This window comes from Sebastes umbrosus, chromosome 2 (genome assembly GCF_015220745.1).
Source record: "Sebastes umbrosus isolate fSebUmb1 chromosome 2, fSebUmb1.pri, whole genome shotgun sequence".
NCBI lineage: Eukaryota > Metazoa > Chordata > Actinopteri > Perciformes > Sebastidae > Sebastes > Sebastes umbrosus.
In genome coordinates this window covers 41,621,311-41,636,060 of record NC_051270.1, presented here as the reverse complement: position 1 = coordinate 41,636,060, position 14,750 = coordinate 41,621,311, and the positions used below count along the sequence as shown (strand labels likewise).

Below are 14,750 nucleotides of genomic sequence, written 5' to 3'. Positions count from 1 at the left end.
TTTTTAATTGTTTTTGACATGACTTGTATTTTATGATTTTCGACATTTCGACTGCATGACTTTTTTTTTATTTTCGACATGACTTTTTTTTATTTTCGATATGCTTTTTATTTGTTTTCGACATGCCTTTTTTTATGATTTTCGACATGCCGCAGCATGACTTTTTATGTTTTTGACATGACTTTTTTTAATGATTTTCAACATGTCGCAGCATGACTTTTTAATTGTTTTTGACATGACTTTTTTTAATGATTTTCAACATGTTGCAGCATGACTTTTTAATTGTTTTTGACATGACTTTTATGATTTTTGACATTACTTATTTTAATGATTTTTGAAATGCCGCGGTATGACTTTTTATTTGTTTTTGACATGACTTGCATTTTATGATTTTCGACATTTCGACTGCATGACTTTTTTATGATTTTAGACATGACTTTCTTTTAATGATTTCCAACATGCCACATTATGACTTTTATGAGGTGTATCAGGTGTACCTGCCGACTAGGCTACAACTGATGTCATTCATGAAATCACAGTCTCTGCCAATCAAGCATTAACAACTAGCAGAACCAACTGCACAATACCAATCTAAACTGGGTCAAACAAGTTAGTACAAGCCCCCATTTGTTACAACCCAGCTCAAAGGTTGCAACAAAAATGGGAGACCAGATTAGTTTAAAAATAGTAACAAGCATTTATTTGACAAACTAACAATAAATAACTAAATAAACGTGGAAAGTCAGTAATCAGTGATGTAGGCATTTGTGGGTGTGTGAAAATGTCTGCCGCAAACAAACTCAAAACAGGTGTGCCAGCCAAGGAAGAGAGGGACATCTGTTGAAAGGTAGAGAGCTTTTATCCCAACCACACCAAGCCCAGGTGAGGCTCATCAGCCTGACGACCGTCTCTCCCGCAAAACAAAAGAGAACCAGCAAAAAGACACAGGACACCTAGTGGAGTGGAGGGGTCGTCACAATGTCGAAAAATGTTCTGAAAAAATGTCATAGTACATGTCGAAAAGATTCATGAAAAAAAGTCAAAGTATAGTGTGTCAAAAAAATTGCCTGAAAAAGTCATATTTTAGTATGTCGCAAAATTTCCTGAAAAAAGATTATAGTATAGCATCTCGAAAAATTTAATTAAAAAGTCGTGTTATACTGTGACTTTTGTTCATATAATTTTTCGACATACAATACATCAAAAAATTTAAAAAAAATCTTTGTACAGTATGTCGAAAAAGTCATAGTATAGTATGTCTAAGAAAGTCATAAAAAAGTCATAGTATAGTACGTCGAAAATTTAGAAGAAGTCATAGTATGTATGTTGAAAATGTTTGGGAAAAATAGTCACAGTATAGTATGATGAAAAACATTTTGTGATAAAGTCATAGTATAGTACGTCGAAAAACTTCTGTGAAAAAGTCCTAGTATTGTATGTCGAACATTTCGTGGAAAAAAGTCAGTTTAGTATGTCGAAAATCTTTTTCAAAAAAAGTCATAGTGTGTCTACAAAAGTCATAGTTTTGTATGTCTAAGAAAGTCATAGTATAATATGTCTAAAAAATTAAAATAGTCATAGTATGTATGTTGACATTTTTTTGAAAAAAAGTCACAGTATAGTATGATGAAACATTTCGTGAAAATAAAGTCAAAGTATTAAAAAGTCAAAATAGTCATAGTATCCTGTAGTATGTCGAAACGTTGTAAAAAAGTCATAGTACGGTATGTTGAAAATTTTCGTGAGAACAAAACTCATAGTATGGTATGTCGAAAATCTTTTTCAAAAAAAGTCATAGCATAGTATGTTGAAAAAAGTCATTAAAAAAGTCATGGTATATTATTTTGAAAAAAGTCAGAAGAAAGTCATAGTATAGTTTGTCTAAGAAAATCATAAAAAAGTCATATTATAGTATATCAGGAAAAACAATTAAAATGTCATTATGGTATGTCACAAAAAAAGTCATAGTATGTGGTAAAACAGTAATAAGAAAGTCATGGTATTTTATGTCATAAAAATGTCATATTACTAATGACATTAGTATGTCATAAAAAAGTCATAACATAGTATGACACGTTTGGTATGTTGCAGTTAAAAACTTTTCTCCATAGCGCAAATAGTGGTGAAAAGCTCCGCAGACCATAAATATTTGTAGAAATGATTATATGGTGGACCTTTCAGTAGTTGGATCAACCAACATTGCCATAATTAAAAAAGAAAAGTTAATAAAAAGAGAATGCAAAAAGCCAACAATGAGTTTCAATGATTTTATTTACAGTTAAACCGTCCTGTAGATCTGGTCGCTGTACAGAACCTTCACCACATCTAAAAAGGACCGTTTGCACATGTGTTATAAAATGTGATTACTACAAAGGGCGAGTTAAAATGTACATGGCCCCAGATTCTGCAAAATCATTCATTTTGTACAACTTTTTAACACAACAAAAATCCACAGATGAATGGCAGCTCTTCTTTCCAGCTGCTAACATCGTAGTCAATGTGTCCTCTCCCGGTTCACTTTTTAGGGGCAAAGTGCAACTTGCTGACTTTTCCAGTTTTGGTTTCCACAAATCACACACATGGTTGATATTCATGAGACCTTCACAAGTTAAGAAGTGAGGGTCCTCCGTCAACCATCATGTCAGTCTTCACTTTTGATCAACATACGCATGAAACCAAATGTAAATGTGTGGTGACAGACAAGTTCCTATCCTGCTTGAATACATCCCGCCAACAGAATCTCTTAAAAAATGTATTAACGCGCTAGAAATATCTATTTCACTTCCATAATTTTAATGGGAATAAAATCAGAACTTTATTTAAATGTGAGATATCTGTACGTGTATCCAGAAGAAAAATCTTTCAACACATAAATTCAACGCATATAGATTTTTAAATGTGAAACTTCATGTTTGCCTTTTTTTTCTATTTCAATAAAACTTTGTCCGAAATTCCATATTAACATGCTATTTAGTACGCTAAATAGTGATTGTTTTAGCATGTCCAAAACCTAAGTATGAAACCAATAGTACATGAATTGCATACTATTTCCAGTGAAATATTACAGTATGCAACGCTGGACACTACAGCAGCATAAATATCCCACAAATGCAATGCAAAAGTGAAAACAACCTTCATAACAAACTTTGACGGACAGCTCTGTAATGCCAATAACGCTTCAATTTACATGTAAGTATAAGATATTTTTTTCAAATTAATTCAGACTTTGGTTCTCACAAATCATTGTTTTGGTCATATGAGGTTGGCACAGGTTACCATGGTTACGCATCTCCAACTGGCAAGGAGGCTCTCAGGAAGTGATGACGTAAATTATTCACAAAAAGTATATTGAACGATAGTACATATATTGGGTATGTAGTGCATAGTATGGGATTTCGGACGCAGCCCCTGCTAAAGTCCTGATTTACGTTCCGTACTTTTATTAAACACTTGTGAATGTTAAACACTTAGAAGTTAGAACTTAGTCCATCCCCTCAGAGGACATTTAAAAACCTAATATGAACTCTTTTCTAGTTTTCAGTGACTGTACATTGTTTTGTATTGTTCTGCATTGTTCTTTGTTCATTGTGAGTACAATGTTGTATTCACTGACAAAAATGAAAGATAAAACTTTCAACTTTTTCAAAATAAAATCCAAGTTGCAATATATCAGGATTTTCGTTTAAAGAAATGGAACAGACTTTTGTAAGGAACTGTAAACCTTGAATATGGCTGCCGAAATGTGTTAAATCACACGAAAGTGTGTTGACAGTGACCGCATACAGAAAAGGGACTGTGCTGACAACTTATTTGGTTTTGTATTTTTATCATAGCAGCTTCTGTATATTTAGAACAAACCATTCATACTTTAGTGAGCTCTCTCCCAACCTTAAATTCATTTCTCACCTTAGATTGAGAGCTTCATTCCAACAGTCGGCTCGTTCATTATGAAGATGATGAACAGTAATACTAATCTTTTCTTCGTTAACAAGCAGGTGGGTAAAAAAATGGTTTTACTAGAATCATTTTTCGAAGTTATTTTATTTTTTCCATCTGTGAAAACAGGTGGGAAAAACAAGTTTTGGTAAGTGAAAAAATCTTGGCAAGTGTTTGTCGTTGTAATACTCATTTTGGATACAAGAGGCTGAACCGCACCACTACCTCCTGTTCTGAATAGGACTAAAAGCATTCATATTTTCTTCGAAGGGGGTTTTAATTTCTCCACACACTCAAAAAACACAAGGTTTATACTGTATATTTTGTGTTAGAAACTTATGTAAATTGAAACTCAGCTGGAAGAAAATATTAATGCTTTTAGTCCTATTTAGAACATGGGGTAGTGGTGCACTTCAATCTCTTGAGGCCGAAATGAGTATTACAACAACAAACACTGGTTTTCACAGATGAAATAAAAGAAAAAAGTAACTCAGAATAATGATCCTGGCAAATCTCCCTCATTTTCTTCACGTCTATATATATATATACACTGTACATATATATATATTAAATACAATATTATAATTAGGGCTGTCAATCGATTAAAATGTTTAATCTATTAATTGCATGATTTTCCATGATTAATCGCAATTAATTGAATTTTTTTTTATCTGTTCTAAACGTACCTTAAAGGGAGATTTGTCAAGTATTTAACCCTCTTATTAACATGGGAGTGGACAAATATGCTGCTTTATGCAAATGTATGTATATACTTATTATTGGAAATCAATTAGCAACACAAAACAATGACAAATACCCTCACAGGTACTGCATTTAGCATAAAAGATATGCTCAAATCATAACATGGCAAACTGCAGCCCAACAGGCAACAACAGCTGTCAGTGTGTCAGTGTGCTGACTTGACTATGACTTGCCCCAAACTGCATGTGATTATCATAGGGGGGGCATGTCTGTAAAGGGGAGACTCGTGGGTACCCATAGAACCCATTTACATTCACATATCTGGAGGTCAGAGGTCAAGGGACCCCTTTGGAAATGGACATGACAGTTTTTCCTCGCCAAAATTTAGCCTAAGTTTATTTGAGTGTTATTTAGTCCCCTACACAAGAAGCTAGTATGACATGGTTGGTACCAATGGATTCCTTAGGTTTAGGCTAAAAATCACAGGTTGCGTTAATGCGTTAAAGAAATTAGTGGTGTAAAAACAAATTTGTGTTAACACGTTATCGCGTGTGACGAAATATCGTTGAACGGAATATCGAGATATAAAAACGTGACGATATGCATCATCGAGACGAAAAACTAGATCGCGATAACAGGGCATAATATGTACTACATACATATGGGGCTCCGGGGCTGAAGCTGCAGCCTCTTGGGGTACAACTCATGCGCAGTAAAATCTGGTCTGCCCTTGCCGAAATTGAACCAATCAATCGTAACGCACGGCCGCAGCTTCTGTGTCGGAGCTCCACACACATCAACACACACACAGCGCAGTCAGTGAACAGCTGATCAGAGAGGCCGCGGTGGAGAGACGAGTTTACGCTATGCTCGTTGCTGTTAGTAAGTGCAATAAAGCTTTGCAACTGTAAAGCCAAGAGTTATTACACCTGTTCAACAAGCATAGAAACGATGAAACGGTTAAACATGGATAAAGCAACGTTTCGATCTGCTCTGTCCGCTGTCTCTCATCCACCGCCGCTATGTGTACACAAGCACAGCACAGCGCGTTAGCTCGGCGGCTAGCAGTGCGTTGGCTCGGCGGCTAACATTGTTATATCGTTTCGTACTGATATCGTGAACCCAATATCATGTATTGTATCGTATGGTGAGCTGAGTGAATCGTCACACCCCTAGTTATCGCGTTAACACAAATTTTGACAGCCATAATTATAATATATATTATATACAATATATTTTTTTGAACTGTTGTTTTTGTCATGTATAATTTCACAGAGAACGCGAACATTACGTGGCAAAAAAGCTACGTATTTATTTTCCCGAACGAGGTCGATTAACTGAGCTATCGCACCGCAACATAAAGGCATCAACAAATCCCGTTGAATACGCCTATATTTATAAAACAATAACACAGACGCTCCGTAGTCCAAACCAGGACGGCAAACTTTATTACTCATTTCGACCTTAAGAAAGGCAGCACAGACCAGATCCACTCCTTCCATTCTTACCTTTCACAATAAAAGCCTTTGGCATATAATATTTAGCATTTTCATGTCATTTATTCGTCATGACCCTGGTGTGTAAATGTCTTAAAACTGAAAATACGTAAATAGAAGAGACTACACAGAACAAAAGTCTCGTAAGTCACATCTCTCTCGCTGAAGCTACGATACCTGTGTGTTTCGTACTGGGATGTACTCACACCAGCAACGGATCTGGTCGTTCTTTCTCTTCCTGGCTGATAAAAAGCCCAGGAGTCGCTGGATAAAACACATCAGGTAAGATAATGTTACATTTGTGCGTGGAACATAGCAGTTAGTTAGCTAGCTAGCTAGTGTTGGTGACGTACTGTATGTTGTACAAGATGAGAGATGTAGTTCACTGAGTGGTTTCACACTAAACTAAATGATACTACGACAAACTGAGACTTTTTCACTTGATAAATTATCTTTTAAATTGAAAAACATCATATGTGTGATTCATGCCACAATCCAAATGGGATCAAAAGATTATTTGTCTATCTCCTTGGAAAACAGATTTTTTTTTTCCGAACACCAGAAAGGGAGGGGCTCCGTCTCTCTATGCAGAATTTCTCAGAGTCCACTGTGATGTCTTAAATTTGACCAACAGTCTGAAACCGTTTCTGTGTATTTACTGATCTTTGCAGCTCTAATTAAACCTTTTTTTTTTGATGCCCTAACTCATAAAGCACACAAAACCTAGTCATCATTTACAACACACACTAAATCCATACTGGTGTTCAGGTCACTATGGTTTAAACTGCGAGACAAGAAATGCCCAGCAACAACAATAAAACACTAAACGCCCAACGAAAAGACACTACAATAAATAAAGCTTATTTTGTATAAATATTTCAAGTTAAAATATTGCTAATATTAGTCTTCATATGCTGAATGACTATACAATATAAATGTTGCATCTAAAAAACAATCCTCTACTGCTGTGTATTTACAGTATAATTTTCACAGGATTCCAAAGGTTGAAGTTGTTTATGAACGGTGTGAGTGGTGTTTCCATCTTCAGTTAGTTGAGATCATTTTTTGTTTCAGGCTACATAACGCTGACCGCTGTCAACTGTACCTTTTTTCCCGAAGAGTTTTCTCAAAAACATTCACAGTCTTCCAACAGGTTTCCTGAGCTCGTCTTAAAGCGATGATGTGTGAAGGTGAGTGTTTACAGGTAAGGCTCTCCAAACGTCCTTCGGCACTCCATAACACCCGTGCTGGGAGGACGGTCACAGTTATGGGTCAGCTTCACCAGGCTCGGCACAAGGCGATCGTACGCCAACTTGTACTCGCGATCGAAGGCATCTGAGTGAAGAAGAGAAGATACATGCTGGTCTTTTTTTCGCAATCTTTACAATTTCTATCTTTTAAATCTACTCTAATCTATACTTTTCATTCATCAATAGACCAAATGACGCTCTGAGTGACAAACCCACAGAGACATCAAGAGTGTCTGCACTTCCCCTCAGCTCTATGGAGTGTTTTAGTGTCTTTGAGCTCATAGTTTTGGTTCACTCTCACCGCTCTCATTAGCGTTGTTAGCTAAAGAATAGGTCACGATTCTCCAAATCCATGATTTGATTTGACTTTTGATATTAAGGTCACAATTTGATTTTGATTTAAACATGTTATTGTTAGACTATGGAGTCTTGATTCATAAAGATCAACAGATCATTGGTTTTATGCCCTGACAACTGTCATCTATACCTTCAACAAAACCAAGAATCACTAGATGGCAGGAATGTACATTACAAAACAGCAAGAGTTTCTCAGAGTTTTTCTCAGAGCAAAAACCTGCAGGCTAGCTGCAGGCTATCGGTAAGATCCGCTGAGTCGTCTTTAGCTGCAGGCTATAGGTAAGATCTGCTGAGTCGTCTTTAGCTGCAGGCTATCAGTAAGATCCGCTGAGTAGTCTTTAGCTGCAGGCTATCGATAAGAAATGCTGAGTGGTCTTTAGCTGCAGGCTATCGGTAAGATCCACTGAGTCGTCTTCAGCTGCAGGCTACCGGTAAGATCCGCTGAGTCGTCTTCAGCTGCAGGCTACCGGTAAGATCTGAGTGGTCTTTAGCTGCAGGCTACCGGTAAGATCCGCTGAGTGGTCTTTAGCTGCAGGCTACCGGTAAGATCCGTTGAGTCGTCTTTGGCTGCAGACTATTGGTAAGATCCGCTGAGTCGTTTTTAGCTGAAGGCTATCGGTAAGATCCGCTGAGTGGTCTTTAGCTAAAGACTATCGGTAAGAAACGCTGAGTGGTCTTTAGCTGCAGGTTATCGGTATGATCCGCTGAGTCGTCTTTAGCTGCAGGCTATCGGTATGATCCGCTGAGTCGTCTTTAGCTGCAAGCTACCGGTAAGATACGCTTAGTTGTCTTTGACATGTTGTTTTTTTTCTTTGGGCAACGCAAGTAGGAGGGACGGATAGGAAAAAAATACTGGGAGAATCACCGATCCAGCTTCTGATTTCGGTGGTCAAAACTGTAAGCAAATTTCGATCGATTTCCAATTTAGAATCTAAATCGTGACAACCCTACTAAAGAAAAAACAAAGGTAAAAGGAGCAAGAATATTCAGAAACACGTCTCCAAATAAAACACTTCTGCTCCGTAACTGCTGGAATTGTGAACAGGTAACTGTTTGCTAATGTACGTCAATGTTGTAAATGGTAAATGGACTTGCATTTATATAGCGCTTTTCTAGTCTTTCGACCACTCAAAGCACTTTACACTACATGTCAGCATTCACCCATTTACACACTGATGGCAGAGGCTGCTAAAGTGCCAACTTTGCCCATCAGGATCTAATCTAAATACTCATTCACACACCGATGGCTATGCCTTCGGGAGCAATTTGGGGTTAAGTGTCTTGCTCAAGGACACATCGACATGTGACCCGGAGCAGCCGGGGATCGAATCCCCGACCTTCCGATTGGTGGACGACCTGCTCTACCCTCTGAGCCACAGCCGTTGTGCTTACAGCTTGTTTATTCTGCCCTCTAGTGGCCAAAAAAAAAATTAATGCGGGTTTAAATCAAATTCTGGAAGTTTTTTCTACTCATACAGTAAACAAAAAATTAAACCATTGACACTGATGTAAATGAATGGTATGGTGTATAAAAGCTGGAATATATGACAATATGACAATGTAATCATTAAAACATAAAATTATGACTCACCAATATCAATGTTATCTTTTCCCAGAGCCACCAGAGAGAGGAAGAGGATGTCCCTGTACAAACTCCTGTAGGAGGAGAGATTCAAGGTTATAAGACACTTCTTTCAATGGCCGTGATTCCATTCAATTGTGAAGCAAACTTTAAGCAAACTTTTGAAATGTTTCAAAATAAGGCATGCGAGCTAGCAGCATTTCCATCAACTGGTTTGGGGCGAATAAACTCGGCTACTCTGTGATTTGGTTGTAAAGGTGGTTGTAAAGTTGGCTCTACAGGCTACGCATGGCTGTAATCCGCCAGTAAACAGAGTAGAAGAAGAAGAGGTTGCAAACCGGAAACAAAACAAGTCGGCTTGGCCATCTAACCATCTACGAGAGAAAAATGGAGAGAGATCTTCAGGAATTTGTTTCAATTGGGTAAGCTTTAATTGTTCTTTCATATCAGCTAGTATTGGCCATGTTCATTTTGTCCTGAGACGAAGACCAGCATTCGAACGCTATGGGAATATCCGAGAAGACGCCAACAGCTGATCAGTTATGCGAGTTAAATGTTCGCAACGTCAACGTCAGAACATATTTAGCAAAGGCGTTTCCATAATCCATATAGCGCATCAACTCTTTTTTGACAAAGGCAAAAGCCACCTCAAGCAAACAAAAAACAAAACAAAGATATATAAACAAAGTCTTAGGCCCGTGTGACCCATATCAGCACCCACTGCCGTATTTAAATCAATCAAAACAGCTAAGTCCGTACCGGAGCTGTACCTCGTTGTTTAAATATTGTTATATTCTATCCCCTTATACTGCGGCCAAGATGAAAGCGTACAGGCAATTATCTGTATTTTAGATCTGGATGGGTCAATAATGCTGTTTTGGAGGTGAAAGACAAGAAATTCTTCATAATAATAATATTTTGTATTAATAATCTGAATCTGTAAAGTAACTACATTTATCAAATACATGTAGTGAAGAAAAAAGTACAATATTCCCCTCTGAAATGTAGTGAAGTATAAAGTAACATCAAATGGAAATTTTACAGCTACTTTTGAAGGGTCGAGGGTTTGATACTCAAAGACAGATTTTGGGAGGAATATCACTTGATGTACACACATAATGATGACTTATATGAGCTTTACGTATTAGTTTACACATGGAAGAATCTCTACATAGGTGTTTTTAAGTGGTGATGACTAGGGCTGTTGCGGTGAAAGAATTTCCCCTGCGGTGATAATGATTGATTCAACAGCATGATACACGGTATTATTGCAATGTTTTTTGCAAATACCTTAATTTATCTTGATTTTAGTGCTGTATAAATAAGCTTTATTGCTATTATTAGGTATATTATTGCTTTTTAAACAACAAAGATACTAATTAATATTTGTTTATTGTTAAATGCAGAACACTGAAGTGCAATGAGACGCAGTGTTGTTTCCAGCTGAAACACTTTGGTTGCATCTGGTTGTTATTATACGAAATATCCACAAAAGTAAAAACGTCGGCACAAGGTAGAGTACGACCAGAAAAAACACCAAACGTGCAGCACTCAGCGCAGAATAGACACTCAGCGCCTCGTCATGCTGTTGCCATTTGTAAGTGTAAAAATGTGGCGCTCGCATTACAAAGAATTAAAAAAAGAAAAAATGAGAACATAGCAGTTGTGGCGGTTGCTTGCTATCCTCTGCAGTTGGCTTGTCAATAGCGTGGTATTGCAATATTGCGGTTATTGTGGCAGCCCTAGCGATGACTCGGAAGTTAAGTAGTTGAATAAATAAATAATCCTGGTATGATGCGTCTGTGCTGACCTTTGCCTTTTGACTCCGAGCGTCTGACCAAGCAGCTGCAGCAGTTGAGCCATCGGCCGGCTGACGTCATTCCTCTGGATGCTCTTCACCACACTCTGCAGGAACTCCTCGCTGAACGGCTTCTCCTCCTCCGGGACCGGCCGGGACAGAGGGTAACCCACATCTACCAAAACACACACAACACACAGTACACACACACAGTACACACACACACACACACACACACACACAGTTAAGCATGGACTCATCATATTAGTGCTGAAGACATTAAACAATAATGCAAAATGAGGATGGTTTTTATCTCAGATTATCTCTCAAGAACAGGTTGTCACTCAGATGAAAAGTACTTGGGGCTGGGTATCTGTACTCTTATGAGGCAGTACTTTATTTGGCATATACTATGTTGAAGTAGATCTAGTAAAAGTAAAAATATTCTAAAAAAAAAGTTAGTAATTAGATGTACAGTGTGTGGTGAATCATAAAAGCTTGGCATGAACCCTAGTAAAAAAAAGTCTGAATTATTTTATTATTATACTACTCGGTTTAATCTAAATTTAGATTCAATTCAGACGCATTGCCAAAACAATACTTATCAGGCTATATATTATAATCATTATAATTATAATAATAATGATAACTATATTATATTATAAACTTTTTTAAAACTTTTATACAGAATCCAGAAAGTGTCATGGAGAAAATATTTCGCAGTGATCTGTAATTGCACAGTGTGGAAGAAACTGTTGAAAGACGAAGGACTCGTAATACCCGGACAAGCTTGTTTTTCTGTGGAAAGTTGTTACTTAACAAGCCAGTTAGTTATCAGGACCTGTTTGCCTAAACTGTTTGAAAGTTCAAAGTTATTCTAGCTATAACAACTATGACCTGTTTAGATTGAAGAGTAAAAGAATATATTGGACACATCTGACCTGACACGTGATTAAAATGCAGATTTTTTGAAGTGAGGTATGAGGTACTTATCCATAGTCAGTATATTATCTACAGTAAATGACAGTGGGCACGCCCTCAGTTTGGAGAAACAAACAGGAGTACCAGCACGGGAGCAAAGTAATGCACTGCTGTGGACGGCGGCAGCAGCAAGACATGTTTTAGACACCTAAAAGAACAATCAATATCAGTTTAAGCGTACGCTATATTTAGAATATTTTCATCACTTTACCTTGCAGTCAGACAGTCCTTTCCAACGGGAAGCTGAAGCCATTATCAATGCTCTCTTCAAAGCCACCAGACTCCATTCACAATAACAGTAATTATACCGAACAAAGGAGCTGCTGGTCTACTGCTGCATCAATGGGTTAGTTAGTTTGTGTTATTGTGTGACTTTGATGTTTTAAAGGGTTAGTTCAGATTCACTAAAGTCGCACAAATATACAAACAAACTAACGAATGGAGTCTGGTGGCTTTGAAGAGAGTATAGATAATGGCTTCAGTTCCCCATTGGAAAGGGCTGTCTGACAACAAGTTAAAGGGATGAAAATATTCTAAATATATCTTACACATAAACTGATATTGATTTTTTAGGTGTCTAAAATACTTTTTAGCCCTTTAAGTACTGCCAGCCCCCCCCACAGCAGTACATTGCTTTGCTTCCGTGTTGGTACTCCTGTCTGTTTCTCCAAATTGGGGGCGTGTCGACCGTCATCTACTGTAGGTAATACACTGACTATGGATAAGTACCTCATAGAAGTACCTCCTTCTTAGCTAAGACATTCCTTAAGTTTAATGGTGCAACCCGATTTAGTAAATACTAGCTGTTAGTATGAATTAAGAACTTCACACACAAACTTAGTAATGGATTTATGAACTTATGCAACCCAAACCTGGAAAATGAACCACTAAAATATAAACTAAAGGTTCAGGATAACCAGCACAATGAGGTTGGTGTTCAGTACCCAGCCCTTTAGGTACTACAACAATGGCCATCTTTAGGAGTTGCTGGATGTCAGCGAGTGGAGAAACACATTCACCAGAGATGCAAAACCTACATTCAAATACAGAGCATATTTGACAAAACAAAATAATCCCTCTAACACTTCACACTGCAGAGACTTTCATTCCAAAACACTGTGAAACCATGAAAAGGTAGAGGCTGACTTTCCACAGACGACACTGCAATGCATCAAGCACATAGCACACAACAGAGGGAGACACAGCAGCAGCAGGCCTCAGACAGTACAGGACACAAACACCAAGACTCATCTGTGGGAGTCTGCAGCAGAGAAGAACACTCACTCTCTAACAACAGAGTACAATTAAGTCCTGGAAGACAGAGCAGAGAGAGCCTGTTAGCACAAGGATTAGCTGATTCCCAGGAGGAGCTAGCTGCCTCCTCCTCCTCCATTAAATAATCAATTACTACAAACTGAGCTGAGCAACAGAGAGAGTCGTAACAATGAGATGATGTAATTAAAAGAGCTCCAGTCAAAGCTCAAACAATAGAAACAATGTAGAAACCTTGATGAAATACAGCTTTTATGTATATTGTGTTACATGTATTTTTCTGAGGAAAGTCATTGTCTCCTCATCACTCCCCACAGATCTGATGTTTTCATCTGCTCAGTGGACGTTTAAGTCACATTCTTGTACATCATGTACGTCGTGATTTATTCGCTAAGCCTGTTTGCGTTGCACTTTTGTCACAGTGTTTTTATCGATACACCAACTTTTCCAACTCAGCCAAGCATAACATTTTCTTGTGATATTTAACTTATTTCTAAAGGCCTTTACACACCAAGGGTAGGGGTGTAACGATTCATCTACTACATCGATGTATCGATTTATATTCCTACGATCCAACTACACAGGCCCTTTCCCCGTGCGCTGTCGTTTTTTCATTCAGAGAAAATGACTACCCTTTCCCCGTCATGATAGCTACGTGCACACAGCATCAGCCTCACGGATCCAGCCGGAGAGCAGACGGTCCGCGAGGTGAATTATCACGACGGGAGTAAAGTAAAACACAAAACAGAAATAGTTAAAAAACAGAGTTTTAAAATGTTGTTCCTGATGTTTTCATGTATGAAAAGAGCCCAAATGAACCCTGTAGGTGGACTACTGGATTACTATCAGCTGTTTGATCACTATCAGCCGTTTGATTGATCACTAACAGCGGTTGATTTCTGTATTATTGATCTACCGTTTATATTGAAGATGAAGACAGAAGCAGCAGGTCCTGCAGTTGCACTTTTTATTATTTTCTAATAAAAGCTGTATGTATTTGCCATTAATCGTTGTTTACTTGTTTATAACCATAATTAATTTATCCCTGATTCCCTCACAAGAAAAACTTTGAGGAATCCTGACCTGCTCTGTCCAGTATCACATATTTATTTCACAGTCACACTGACTGAATTATTGACAAAAGTTACTGTATCCATTTCAGATCATTGAATCGTCGTTGAATCTATTGTATCGTATCACTTTAAATGAGCTTAATATCGTTCTTGAATCTTATTGGAAACATGGAAATCGTATCGTATCGTTGTAAAAACGTAACGTTACACCCCTAACCAAGGGCATTTTTTTTTTTTTGTGCGATTCATTTGTCAATGTATTTTTTCTAACTGTTGTTTTTGCCATGAGTACTTTCACACAGA

At 37.6% G+C, this 14,750-nt stretch overlaps 1 protein-coding gene across 1 annotated transcript in view; it reads right to left on the bottom strand.

Annotated features, from left to right (window-relative positions):
* Positions 1–6,566: 6,566 nt before the first annotated feature.
* The window catches only part of LOC119501348 (C-myc promoter-binding protein-like), a 155,326-nt gene continuing 147,142 nt past the window's right edge, over positions 6,567–14,750 (bottom strand). The window contains 3 exon segments of the mRNA XM_037791674.1: positions 6,567–7,469; positions 9,333–9,397; positions 11,134–11,296. Coding sequence (XP_037647602.1) covers positions 7,333–7,469; positions 9,333–9,397; positions 11,134–11,296 — 365 coding nt within the window. The 3' untranslated portion in view covers positions 6,567–7,332.